At 39.8% G+C, this 14,985-nt stretch overlaps 1 protein-coding gene across 2 annotated transcripts in view; it reads right to left on the bottom strand.

Annotated features, from left to right (window-relative positions):
• STXBP5L (syntaxin binding protein 5L) overlaps window positions 1–14,985 on the bottom strand; it is a 204,894-nt gene that overhangs the window by 23,438 nt on the left and 166,471 nt on the right. For both annotated transcript variants that reach the window (XM_075107357.1, XM_075107366.1), the window contains one exon: window positions 4,056–4,226. In XM_075107357.1, coding sequence (XP_074963458.1) covers window positions 4,056–4,226 — 171 coding nt within the window. The remainder of the gene's footprint in view (window positions 1–4,055; window positions 4,227–14,985) is intronic.

The following is a 14,985-nucleotide window of genomic DNA, read 5'->3' as shown; positions in this document are numbered from 1 at the left end:
CAATCAGCTAACAGGAATGAATTCAGAAGAATTTATTGTGTGAAAGTTGCTTGAAAATACACTTGATGAAAATGCTGAAAATACAGTTCCTTTGTACCAAAAGATCAGGTTTAAATAAGTGGATTTTGAAAGCCAATGTGAGAGGGGAAGACCGATTTATTATTCTAATAGTTATCTTATGATGAGTCACCAAAATGTATTATCTTTTTAATCAAATCAATTAGAAGAGGTTGTAAAGAGCAGGAACTGGAAGCATTATTAAAAAAATCTCCATGTGTTATCAGTGCCTCAGAGACAGGCTTAAGAAAATATAAGAACCATCAACCCACACACAAAGGCTTTTTTTTTTAAATGTTTATAAAGTGCTTAACACTACTGAGATAGCATTTCTAATCAAAATTCTACTCAGGTAGAATAATAAAATCCTACCAAATACTAACCTGAAATACTACCTCTCTAGCGAGGATATAAAATACATCTCTTGATTTACCACACAAGAATGTATTTTAAAAAATAGTTTCTTGTGAATATATCTACTGTTTATTGCAGTATATACTCCTAAGTAGCCAATAAATTCTTAGCACAGAGAGGGTTTTTAAATTTTATTTTGCAACAGCCTAACCAGAAGGTTTTGATCAAAGCCAGTTCCACATTTTGGAGAGAATGCTTATTCTCAGTATATTCTTTCTCAAACCTTTCAATTTCTCATCTTCCTTCTCCCTCACCCACCTCCTCACCCCAAGCCTAAGAATCTTTCAAGGATCGCACCACCTTCCACCATATTATTTAGTATAAAGCCTTCAGAAATAAATCAAACCACTTGCCAAAACAGTATGTCTGGAAATTCAAGATTCATGAAGAATGGAGGAATATCAATCATTCTAGACAGATCAGTCAGTAGAGCTAGAAGTCAAAAGACTAATACCACAAGTGTCTAAAAAAAGTTTAGACAAGTTGGGTAGATGGCTTTGTTTTAATGAGATAATATGAACAATCTGAAAATTATCTTAGTCTGTAGACCTGCTGAAAGGTGAGTTGTACAGAAACCCACACACACTAGGACAAACCCAAACTGTGCTCCATCATATTACATGTTAATACAGATTACTCTAAAGACTGTCTGGCTCTTTCTTGCAGCAGTCATTTCACTGGCCTTACTGAGAGTTGTAATACTATATAAAATCAATGATACTTTTAAATAGGGATTTTTTAATGTTACTTACTTTAATGTACCCCACGTCCCTGAAAGGAAGTTAGATGACTATCTCTAGAAAGCGATACACTTCAATATTATAATATAATATAAAAACAATTATAATATTATAATTAGCTATGAACAATAGGAACTGAATCTTTCAGTACAAGGATATGCAGAAAGCATCATCATGCCAAATATCACTGTATTACTAAGTGTTTTGTACACAACAGCCAGTGGGACATTAGGGGGTAGTAGGTGCTGCCTGCCAGTGACCCTACTTACTCTGGGAGCATGGGAGGGAAAAAGAAAACAAGCAGCATAAAAGAATTAGGTAGGACCGTGGCCTGGTTACATACATGTAGTGCTAATATTGCCGCAGTATCTGCATACAAGAATTCCAAGAGAGTTTGGCACTACATAGGATGAAGAAAACCACACAGCAATAGAAACTACTGTGGCAGTGATATATTTTCTGCCACGAGTTATTATATGATAACAGTACTTACCATATTTGTGCGGCACATAGAAGTAGGTGAAAGGGTTACGTTACTATCATCATCAATAACTAATCTGGAGCAAAAAATGGTGATTATGCAAATGAAAACTGCTCATATGTGCAGGAATTTATAAGTATCTTGGAGCTCTGTAAATCTGCTTTAGTACAATGTCCACAAAGGAGCCATTAATTAATGCAAGTTAAAACTGAAATTTATAGTAGGTTTATTATTTAAACAGGATTACTTCTTATAGCTGATCGCTGAAGATTACACTTTGTCATATGTTATAGGAAGCCTACAATGTGATTTAACAGTTTTGCTGCTCAGCCTGTGACTTAACCTTTGAAGAGCCCACAATACTGTAACATTCTCCTAAAGGAGACTTGGTTGGATAGTCACTGAAGAAACAGCAGTGTCAGTTGAAATGTCACTACTTCCAAGCTTTTGACCCTGCTCCTCTGCAGAAGGTTAATACTTCTCTAGTAAAGTCAGAAAAATAGATCATGTGGGCACTTATCGTTTGCTTTAGTGCAAAGAAAGTTGGATAATGTAACCCCATATAAAAAGCTGTTGACGCTAACTGTTTCTGTACTTAAGCAGAAAGGGACAACTCAAAGGATCCCTCTTCCACCAGTTCTGGTGTTATAGCCTCTGGTAATGGGAGGTGACTTCTACTGGAGACCTAATGGTGCAGCTGGAAGATGGTAACACCTTCAGTGAGCACAGTCATTCTGCAGAAAGCCTTTGAACGTATTTTGCTCTGTGTCGCATGGATGAATATAAGTAAATGCTGTTCTTAAATCAAATGGAAGGAGCTGCTAGAGGACACTGCAACAGACTTCAGGGTATCAGCACCATTCCAGTTGAGAACATAATCCTGGAACCCTCTGTGCCAAACTAGGATGTTTCCTTATAGGGCCTCACACACGTAGACGCTATTTTTCTGTTGTGTGATCCCCACAGTAGTCAGAAAAAAGGCCAAAAAAGATTTTGCTATTTTATGTTACCATAAAGAAAAAAAAAATCAAAGATTCCAGCAATTTTCCACTAGTAGCAAAGGCATTTGCATGAAATTTGCATTTTAAAATACAAAATTAGACACTCTTGAGGGATATATTTCCCCTTGCTCTGTCTCCATTAATGATCAGCAAAATTAGGGAGTACTGGTTCCAGCTGTAAAGAACTTCTGTGGTGCAGACATCTTTGTAGGTGGGCAGGTTAGGATACAAATGCTCCTTGCAAGACAGAGGGCTAGGGTCATCATGTTGTCAATTGCCTATCACTTATAGCATCATGGGGTGTCCAGGCCATGCTACAGCCCAGACAATAGCCATGGGAGATTCTTATTTCCTAGACACTTAAAAAATTATTCTGCAACTTGATTAAAATCAAAACATGGATTTTTAAAAAAGTGTTAATTGTTAAAATTAATTATTTTAGTATTAAAATATTAAACCCTATCATTTCTGCTGTTTAAATATTATTAAATTTTACCTATTACTAAAATGGAATACAATGAACACTACAGTCCTACACCATTTATTTTATTCCTATACTTTTTCTGAAGCTGTTCTGCACGAACAATACATTGTTCTATTGCAGGAATGCAGGGGAGCTGGAAGCCTGGGAGACAAGGGTCAAGGACACCAATAGCAGAGTGGGAACACTATCAAGATTGAAGAAAAAACATGCCAGCTGAGTGCTTCTGCTTAAACAATCTGCAGTGAAATAGCTGGCACTGCTAAAATTAAAATGGGCTTATTCTATGTTTTAAGCCGTGAGTGGTCCACTTTGTTTCTCTCAGTTTCATCGAGGCTCTGCACTCAGGTAGTTCACGATTTGAAGACTTTTTTCAAGCATTAAAGCAAGAAACTTATTGTAAATACAAAAATTGATTAGATTATGGGCTATAATTTTACTGTAAATGGTAGCCAGGGGTTGTAGAATTTTGTAAAGTCTTCAGTACCAATAAATAAATATGTGCAAAGCCTGAACTCACATTCTAAAAATATCTTACTCATTTTCAGACTTCATAAGGAGAGACAATGAGGGTTTAAAATGTTAGCTGTCACATAACTATACATAAGCTGCTATGAACAATTGCTTTTCTGGAACAAAGCACCCAGTCCATACAGGCGAGGGGATGGCTTTAAGAGTTCAGCAATCCCTAGGCAGCACAGAGCTCAGGAGCAGGCTTGTTAGTAACAACACTAACACACAGGGGTTGTTCTAATTCTAAACAGTCAGATGAAGACGGCAGTTCAGGGCAATGACTAGGACAAGGATCATGCTAAACTTATTTGTTTTCACACCCAGTGAGAAATTCATGAATACCTAGCAATATATTAGTTGCCACCCACCTTCTGTGGTGACTGGGAGAGAAATCTCCATGCAGGCTGCAGACTGCGCTTTTCTGAAGGGGGGCCTCCCAGGCCCTCGGCGGTTTGCTTTTGAGACGTCTGCACTGGAAAGTCGTTTTCCTGAACTGCAGCTCTGGGACGTTGGACTTGTACAGTGACCATTCACATGATCTGGAAAGTGAATGCAAAAAGGTCTAGGTAAAGTGCCAGCTCCTGAAATGCAGAATGGAGGAGAGATGTACTTTCTGATATTTAAGAATGGGTTAAATAAAATCTTCTGAGAATAACTACTTATTTGCTTTATCAACCCAGCATGTACATGTAAGATTACCTCACCATATCTTTAAGGCATACTTTGAAAAAAACCAAGGGCCATAGAACTGGTACATGTTCTCAACAGCTGCAGATCCCACAGCATTCTGTTGACCTATGTGAACAGGCAATTTATCAAAATACTGCTGGGAATACTGTCATCCCTGATGTTGTGTCTCCTAACAGATGCCAAATAAATTTGAAAATTATCTTTCCTTTTAGCCCTTATAAAGAACTGCAAGTGTAATTTACTACAGGGTAGGATTTAGAGCTAGACCCCTTCCCTACCTGGCTTGAAACTGCATGGAACAGGCATCTAACTGCCACTATTTGGGATAATTATAAAACAAGCCATTATATTGCTAAGGATTTTATTCTTTATATACCACACAGGTTTATTTTACAGCTAAGGAAACAGACTGCCGCACAACTGCTTTGTCTGCTACAGATCTAAAGATATGAGGCTAAGTCCTTGGACCCCTACTAGAGGCCATGGCCAATATGCACAGCACATGCTGCTGTCTGATGCGGTGAAAAATAAAACGTGTCTGCTTTAAACTCTGCACACATTCATCTGTTCTTTGTTACTGGCAACAGATCTTTAAACCCCAACAACCTACTGATCAAGGCTTAGATCAGAGTTCAGAGTGGGTTGGACTGGACTATAAAACATTCATGCTATATTTTTCCTCCTCTCATGCTTCTTACGGCAACGTGAGAAGAATTACTGAACACAATTTTCTGCTTAACATACGAAAGGATACACACAGAAGTATAACTGAATTATTTTTGGTCAGCAGGTAATTCATACTTACTAATTTAAGTAAACAGGAGGTAATATGCCTAACAAAAATTCAGACTTATGCAAGCACACTGAATATTTCTATTCAAAAATATGGAAGCTCAATACTATAGGTAAGGAAAAGCTTGGGGTTTCTGCCTTCATTTTAAATGTCAGGTTATTTATATCTGAGAATTAGATTAGTCTTTAAGATTCTGTATGTCAGTATCATATTCAGTTAAATCCCTTTGATATACCAAGATAAATTTATTTCTTGGTTACTATGCCATGATAGCTCCACTGTACATGATGAAAAGCTATTTCTATATTCAGATGATAAAACAGATTTTTATACTGAATACAGCATATGTAGTGTGCTATTATATGTAGTCTTCCAATGCGTAAGTCATGTCCTTTCCACGTGAAAGCAGTTCAGTCTTAATGAATAAAATAGGAAATAATTGTTCAGAATTATAGTTTAGAAAGCAATTTAGTATCTGTACTGCATAATGAGACAGCTCTGTAGGAGACACAACTTTCATGATTCTTACCATGTTTCTTAATACATGGCTATTAACTGAGCTAACAGCAGATATAAAACTGATGTGGATGATTCATTCAACTTATAGTTAGGGAATTTTCCAAAATATGCTGGAACTATTAATATATTTCAGTAGAAAGTCCTTTGAGATTGGGGCTTTGTTCAAGGGCACAGGCTGACTGTTCAACCTCAGCAACAGACACATCCCCATCCAGCTGCTTCCTTTCTTCAAAATTCAGTTTGTGTGGAGGAGTTTCAGCATGATATCATACAATTATCTCCAGGGGGATCCTAGGAAGTGGTGAGGAACATAACAGAGTAAAAAAGAATCATATTCTATAGAAACATCAACAACACTTGAGAGTCCCATTCCCTGAAGACTGTACAGAATGGGCACAATTAATCTAAACCCCTATTCACTATGCCAAATTTTAAGAGAAATGCGGCTGTTTCTCTTAGTATGCTTGCTTCTCTCAGTTACCTTCAAAGACCCAAGTTAAACAAAAAACAATCAGTAGGATCTGGGCATCCAAATCCCGTCAGTTGTTTTGACAATGCCTTTTCAAACAAGCAAAGCCATTTCTTGTGTAGAAAAAAAAATCAGGCCTCATCCTAGAAGCTGCCAGGATACTCCTTCAAGTACTGAAGTTGGTGACATGTTAATGAGTGCTACAGCAATGACCAGAAGAGGGATTTTAGTGATCAGCTACATACTTTTCTATATTTTAACACTGTTCTGTTCTTCTGATTAGAGATGATTATTTTTTTAAATGTATGCAACAAAGAGCAATGCAGCTCTTCAAACCTTAGTAAAAACAAAAAGACACTGTACAGAGAGTAATATAATGATGGGAAGTATGACTGCAACATTTTTGCTGAGAAGCTGATAAGAATCAAAATCTATGAGAAAATCCTATGTGTGTATTTTAAAATTAATTCTTCATGTTTTTATGGTATAAGCTCAGTGATACAAAATGTTTCTAAAGAAAGGTTATGTACTTTCTAAGAAAGGGTTCCTTACTGCATTGTCTGAAAAATATGAAGTGTGCAAGAAACCTGATAAGAAAAAAAAATACTAGTTTCCTACAATGTACTTACTAAGGAAAACTGTGAGAATGCTCATGCTATCATCACCCTTTGCCAAATGACTGCAATGATTTCCCAGCTCTCTGAGACCTGAGTCGCCTGATCCCCCTTTGCTATAACAGATGCCTTCCAATCACCCCAAAGAACAGATAGAGGCAGCTTGTAAAAACCTACTCTTTCCAGCTCTTTTCGATTTGGAAGGAAATAATTTTAACTTTTTTCCTTGCTGGGTTACTGCTTTTGTCATGTGGTCACTGGGGATTTTCTCCTATCAGAAATATGAGTTGACACTGAGCACCACTTGATATTGGGGACATTAACATTGCTACTTAAGCAGCAGCATGTGAAATGCTCTGTGCTGTCGATGCAATAGTTCAACAGCTAACTCACTCTTCTTCTGGAGAAGGCAAAGGACAGTTACTTGGCAGTACAGCACGGCACAAAAAGCCCCCTTCTTGTTTCTACCCTTTTCTACCACTGCATTTGCTGTTGCCTCCTAACCCTTTCCCATGGGTGCTGCTGCCCGTGAGGTCAAGGGAATTTGCATTATACTCTGTAGTGCTCCTAGATTCCAGCAGCAAGTACCAGAGTTACTAACATACTAATGTCAGGCATCCTGGCTTAGCAGAGCTTAGCCTTGAAGCAGTCTCCAGACTGTGCAACAGCCATCCCGCTCTGCCAGGGCAGCAGCCTTTTCTCCTGTTTGTGGACAGTGAACTAAATAGTCAGGGCTCAGTCTGTAGCTATTCTGTTCATTAATTTAAAAATGTAAGGCTCATCCAAGCCATTGGAAGTAATCATAGCACATTACCCCATACTACAATATGTTAGTCCATTTTATACTGACTTAACACCACTGATTTAATAAAACAGATAGTAATAAATTTTATCTAAGATGTATTAAAATATATAAAAGAGAAGTTCATGACATAAATTCTCTATTGCGTGCTGCTCCTACAGTGCAGGTCCTGGTTGTTTGCCTTTGTCTGGCCTCATGGCATTACCCATATGGATTAAAAATGTTTTAGCTATCCCTGTTACTGAACAGTAGCACCATCCAGTGCAGCGTGTACTCCAAAAACTGCTTAAAAAAAGAAACAGAACTGTGCTGGATGGAAGGCCAGTGTGTCACAAAAAATACCCGTGAGATGATGAGATTAAGATGAACTGAAGAAGTAACATTAGTTACTGTGAACTTGTTGAAACTACTGAGATGCCTTCTGAGATACAATGTGCAACATAACAGCAGCAAGCCTGCTGGAAAGCCTCAAATGTAATCTAATTTCTTCACGGAGTATTATACAGACAGGAAACATATTATATATACACAGGCTGATTTTAGTTTACACATAGTAATGTGTATGGTACACAACCTGCCTTGTCATACAACTGCTTTAAGCTACTTGGTGACCTCTGCAAAAAGCAAGAGGAACCAAGAATTTACCAGTGAAAAAGCTGAACCCTTGTTAAAACAAAATGTATTAAAAATGTCAGTAAGAAGGGAGAAACATGTATTTGCAGCTGCTGTCTTGGAAGTTGTGTTACACTAGACATAACAAAAAAAAACCAACCATTTTTTTCAGTTCTAACAAAGGGATAAATTATCACAGAAAAACTAGCTAAAACCCAGTTCTTACTAATGATCTCAGAGAGGCTGAGAACAAAGTTGTTTAACTAATTAGAAGCATTATAACATCATTCTGATTTATAAGGAAATAATCAATAAAAGAGCAGGGAAGAGGACCAGAGAGAGATGCTTTAATATGGAGCAGAAAGAACCTGAAAAATTAATCCCAGAGGATCTCCTCAACAAATGTTGAGAAATAAAAACTCTGCTGTTGAAGGGGGGAAAAGTTTATCTGTTTCCACTAGGGGCTTTTTGTGTATTATCAATAAATTAGATTTGGGGTAATAATTATGGGTGTGACTAACCTCTTTCTTTACAGAGCAAAGAGGTACACATTTAAATCAAGTAAAAATGAGATCTCATAACTGTACAAATGGCCTGAAGAAGAGCCTCAGGTTTCCATGTAAATGAACCAAATTTGTGTCAAAGTAGTGTGATCAGTGAGAATATAGACTGACACCTTAAACTTTAACAAATTACTCTTAAAAGCAAATCCCTTACAAAGCCAGCAGCACAATTTTCTCTTGGTGCAGTTCTGTCAGCCAGGCAGGAGAGGAAGTGTGAGCCCTAGCAGAAGAGGTTAGTACAGATGTACTGCCAGCAAAAATGTATATTTACCATCATGTCTTCGTCAGTTTGAAGAGGAAGGATGAATTGCCCTATTGACATACGGCTAGTACATTTATGTCCATGCTAGGAGTATAATGTGCTATTGTTTTACTATACTGACTGTGCAGTATAGTGGTATTCTTATTATGGTAATGAACTCCTATCACGCACTTGATCAAGGATATAATTTTTTTGAAAGCAGGGTGAAGAGATATATTTTTCAGAGAAATCAAATACTGTAAAGTGGTTGAAAAGACTCTGTTGTCACTGACAGAGCCCCTTTTAAAACTAGTATTTTTTGCCTGCAATTATGAACAATGAAATCAAAATACAAAATAAACACCATCCAAAAAAAGAACAGCAAAAGTATATTACTGTATGTCATAACATCACCTCTTCGTTATCATATCCGGAAAAGCAAACCTGGCAGTGCAAATCTAAAAATAAATCTAGCTTTGTTCCTGAGAACAGTGGGACAACTTTGGATTACTTTGATCTAACTCTCCTCCTCTGATTCCCCTGCTGAATTTCTAGTGATCATATGACACCACACTACTGGAATGACTGTCTTAAAAAGTGCACAGCACGCAGTGTGCCTCAACAGAATAATGTAATATAAATTGTTGCTATGCTTTGTACAATAAACAGGAAAACGCTGACAGAAAACTTGATTTCATTCTGAAACATAAGCATGAAACATGACATATCCTGAGCTGCAAAGGACTACACTGAAACATCCAAGTAGAGTGGATGAACCATAAGACCACCTAGGATACCAGCAACTAGTCCTGAGCACCCCTTATTAGTAGGATTGCACCTGCATTTTCAAGATGGAATAATCTAGGTTTAATTCTCTGTTTTTGAAAATGAAAACTTCTTCAAAGAGGTTGGATTGGAGACATTTTTTCAACCTGAACATGGCAAAAATAAAGCATGACACACATGAGCTGGAGACTTTCTAAACAAAACACCTTTCCATCTGAAATGAAGGAACAAAATTTACGATAATTACAACAAAAGTGATTTTAGTCAATTTTAACCATATTCTTCCAGAGATTCTTCCCGATTTTTCCTAAAATAATTGTTTTTAACTAGAGATAAGAACGTCTGAAGCAATTGAGCTAGCATCAATCCATAAATGCTAACATATAATTTGCCTGCAAATTCTCAACAGAAAAAGACACAGACATGGTCAAATAAGGTATTCCAAATATAATAAATTTAACACGTAATTTTTATGCAGTAATCGATTATTTTAAAAATCTCTTTTCCAAACTTGTTAGGATTATGTCTTGTAGATTTTTGACAGGTTTCATACCAGGTTATTACAATAAACAAACTAGTATCAATCGGTCATTCTTATTTTAATGTTGCAAACCCAGATTTTACAGTTGATAGCTTCTAATTTAGAGTTCTTATATATCCCTCTGTTAGCAATTTGTTGTCAAAATAATTACACATGGAAGGATACATGGAGCCAAGAGAAGTTTGCTCCCTTTTGGGAGCTAAGATCCAAGACATCACTGAGAGGTGCTACGCCCTGTCAAGAGCACAGGTTACTATCTGCTGTTACTCTTCCATGTGGGCACAAATGATGCTATAAGCCAGAGCCTGGGAAGAACCAAGGAAGACTATTAAGCCCTGGGGGAGCAAGTGAAAAATATTGGTGCCCAAGTCATCTTCTCTATTTTATCAGTTGGAGAAAAATGGACAGCTAATAACAGACTAATAATGCAAATCAACTCTTGGCTACGTGGCTGGTGCCGTCGTGAGGGTTTTGGCTTTTATGACAATGGGACATTCCCCAGGAACCACAGCCTGTTAGGGAGGGGTGGAATCCACCTGTCTAGAAAGGGCAAGTGAATCTCTGGCAGCAGGCTGGCTCACTTGGTGAGGGGGGCTTTAAACTGAAAGACTTGTCATGGTTTTAGCTGGGATAAAGTTAATTTTCTTCACTGTAGCTGGCATAGTGCTGTGTTTTGGGCTTAGTATGAAAATAATGTTGATAACACACCGATGTTTTAGTTGTTCCTAGGTAGTGCTTGTACTAGTCAAGGACTTTTTTAGCTTCCCATACTCTGCAGGGTGCACAGGAAGCCAGGAGGGGAGGGGGCACAGCTAAGAGAGTGGCTTCAAACTGGCCAAAGGGATATTCCATGTCATGTAACACCCTACCCAGTATGTTAACTAGGAGGAGCTGGCCAGGAGAGACAGGAAGCAATTGCAGCTCGGGGACCAGCAGCATGGTGAGTGGTTGTATCGTTTGTGTATTGGCTTTTTTCCCTTTTCCCCTTTTCCTTTTTATTATATTATCATTATTATTTTAATTACTAAACTATTCTTATCTCAACCCACAAGTTTTTTTCTTTTGCTTTTGCTCTTCCGATTCACTCCCCTGTACCACAGAGGTGGGGGGAGTGGTGTTCAGTTGCTGACTGGGGCTGAACCACGACAGGGGGCAGGGTCCAACGTGTCAACATTAATGCTATCACATCCAATGGGGGAATAAGCCAGGCCAACCAGAGCAGCAACAAAGGTGCCTTAACTGCCTCACAACAATTAGAAGACCAGCCCCCTCAAAGGTGTGCATGCCTATAGTGGGTGCTTGTACACCCCTCCAGGGAAACCTGCAAGCTCGATCACCTCTCTGAAATGCCTGTACACCAACACATGCAGCATGGGGAATAAACAGGAGGAACAAGACATGTGTGTGGTCACAGAGCCACAATCTGATTGCTGTTTCAGAGACATGGTGGGATAGCTCACATGACTGGAATGCTGCCATGGATGGCTACAAGCTTTTCTGAAAACACAGGCCAGCAAAGCGAGATGGGGGATTTGCTCTTTATGTGAGGGAACAACTGGAACGTATCAAGCTCTGCCTAGGGGCCGAGGAAAAACAAGTGGGTAAAAACGAAGGGGCAGGCAAATATGGGTGACACTGTTGTGGGCATTTGCTACAGGCCACCTGATGAGGAAGAGGAAGTTGACAAGGCTTTCTGCAGGCAGCTGGAAGTAGCCTCACAATCACAGGCCCTGGTTCTCATGGGGGACTTCAGCCACCCTGATATTTGCTGGAAAAGCAACATGGCGAGGTGTGCAAAGTCCAGGAAGTTCCTGCAGAGCACTGAGGATACTTTTTGACACAGGTGGTGGAAGAGCCAATGAGGCGAGATGTGCTGGTGGACCTTATACTATCGAACAAAGAAGGTCTAGCTGAGGATGTGAGGGCTGGCAGTAGCCTTGGCTGCAGTGACCATGAGATGGTGGAGTTCAGGATCCTGTGTGGTAGAAGCAGGGCAACAAGTAGGATTACAACCCCAGACTTCAGGAGAGCTAACTTTGGCCTCCTCAAAGACCTGCTTGGAGGAATCCCACGGGTTAGGGCTTTAGAAGGTAGGGGGGCCCAAGAGAACTGGTCAATATTCAAGTACCACTTCCTCCAAGCTCAAGATGGGCACATCCCCATGAGGAAGAAGTCAAGGACAGGAGCCAGGAGATCCGCATGGATGAGCAAAGACCTAGAAAAACTCAAATGGAAGAAGGAGGTTCACAGTATGTGGAAAAGGGACTGGCTACTTGGGAGGAATATAGGAACGTTGCCAGGGTATGCAGAGATGCAACGAGGAAGGTCAAGGCCCACTTGGAACTAAATCTGGCAAGGGATGTCAAGGATAATGAGAAGCGCTTCTTCAAATACATCAGCAGTAAAAGAAAGATTGGGGAAACTGTGGGCCCACTGCTGAATGAGGTGGGTGCCCTGGTGACGCAGGATGTAGAGAAGGCAGGTTTACTGAATGCTGCCTTTGCTTGAGTCTTTACTGCTTTGGCTGGCCCTCAAGCATCCCAGCCCCCAGAGGTGAGAGACAGAATCTGGAGAAAGGTAGACTTCCCCTTGGTTAAGGAGGATTGGGTCAGAGATCACTGGGGCAAACTGGATCTTCACAAATCCACGGGCCCCAATGGGTCCCTCAGCACCTCATGGGTGCTGAGGGAGCTGGTGGATGCTGTTGTTAAGCCACTCTCCATCATCTTTGAAAGGTCATGGAGAAGAGGAGAGGTGAGGTGCCTGAGGACTGGAGGGTAGCCAATGTCACTCCAATCTTCAAAAAAGACAGGAAGGAGGACCCAGGAAACTATAGGCCAGTCAGCCTCACCTCCATCCCTGGAAAGGTGATGGAACAGTTCATTCCGGAGGTTCATCTCCAGGCATGTAGAGGAAAAGAAGGTTATCAGAAGTAGCCAACATGGATTCGCCAAAGAGAGATCGGGCCTGGCCAAGCCAATAGCCTTCTGTGATGGTGTGACTGGCTGGGCCAATGAAGGGAGAGCAGTGGATGTTGTTTACCTTGACTTCAGCAAGGCTTTTGACCCCATCTCCCATAACATCCTCATAGGTAAGCTTAGGAAGAAAGTGGACAAGTGAGGTGGATTGAGAACTGGCTGAACAACAGAGCTCAGAAGGGCCATGATCAATGGCACAGTTTGGTTGGAGGCCTGGTAATCTTATGTGTAGCCCTAGATTTTGACTGCTGGAAAGTATTACAACCGATGAGTGTACAGAGACCACAGAATGGAATTATACTACATATGTGTTTGCATTGCTTGAAAGGAGTGGAAAAATTACTTACCTTTGAGAGTCCTCAGTAAGAAACTCTTCCTGAAGTAGAGAACTTAGGAACAGTGAATATCTATTACATTGTGAGCCTAATAGTTGCATATAATTTTCTTATTATCAGCTCTTAAACATATCAATTATAAACTGCATATTTATAGTTTAATTTTGACAATTTTAAGCACTTACCTTTCCTTTAAACTACTTGCTTGTTAAATCTCCCATATAGATCAGGTGAGTTTGTGGTTGGTTTTGTGGTTCTTTGTTCTTTTTTTAATTTATTTTTAATCTGGAAGCATTAGAAGTCAGAACACAGCCCTTTTTTGCATTTGAACTATAACCACACAGCACATGCCTATTACGCTGTAATAGTTCCCAGCTGACCTGCTCATCAGCTCTTGTTGCTTTTTTTCATTCTGTTTTTTCGGACTGGCAGAGTGCTAATACATCCATTAACATAGGTTCTCTTTTTAAAATGTTTGACCATAAACCTTCTCTTATTTAATTAAGGAAGAAACCGGTGCTGTCATACACCTGACCTTCAGCAGATGTAGGAGACTTTTGTCTTGTAGGGTCCTAGCTATAGAATATCAAAATCCAAACCTGAAAATGTGAAATTGCAGAGACACAAAATGTTTAAAACCATTTCTGTAAAAGTATAAGCCTTTAGTCCAACCAATGTTTTTCATCTTAACAGCGGTCAAACTTGCAGCAAAAAAGGCAAACCACAGCCTCCACTGAGTCAGTGAGAGCACAGCCAGCAGCTTGAGGGATGTAATCCTTCCCCACTATTTGGTACTTGTCAGACTGCACCCCAAGCCTGTGCTCAGTTTTTGGCTCTCCCCTACAAGATATTGACATACAGGTATGAGTTCAGCAGGGGTCCCACCAAGCTGGTAAGGGAGTCGGCACACATGATGTTAGAGGAGAGGCTGAGAACTGTGGGCGGGGGGGGGGTAGGGTTGAGCCTTAAAAAGAGAAGACTCAGGGGAGACCTCATCATTGTCTGCAACTACCTGATCTGACTATACAGAGGTGGTAGACCCAGACACTTCTCAGAGGTGCAGAGTAATGAACACGGAAAATTCTGGTTAGATATTAGGAAAAACATTTTTCCTGTGTGGATGATAAAATACCATAAGAGGTTGCCCTGAGAGGTTATGGACCCCTGTCCTTGTAGGTATTCAAGACTCAGCTGGACACTGCCCTGACCTACCTGGTCTAACTAGACCTGCTTTGAGCAGGGTGATGGCCTAGCAACCTCTAGAGGTCCCTTCCAACATTAATTATACTATGATTCTAGCTCCAAGCAGAGTTCAGATGATTCCTCAATTCAGATGGTATTTCCAGACTCAAAAG

The sequence above is a fragment of the Phalacrocorax aristotelis genome, chromosome 1 (genome assembly GCF_949628215.1).
Source record: "Phalacrocorax aristotelis chromosome 1, bGulAri2.1, whole genome shotgun sequence".
Taxonomy (NCBI): domain Eukaryota; kingdom Metazoa; phylum Chordata; class Aves; order Suliformes; family Phalacrocoracidae; genus Phalacrocorax; species Phalacrocorax aristotelis.
The sequence above is the reverse complement of the archived record's forward strand: the minus strand, read 5'-3'. Positions and strand labels throughout refer to the sequence as shown.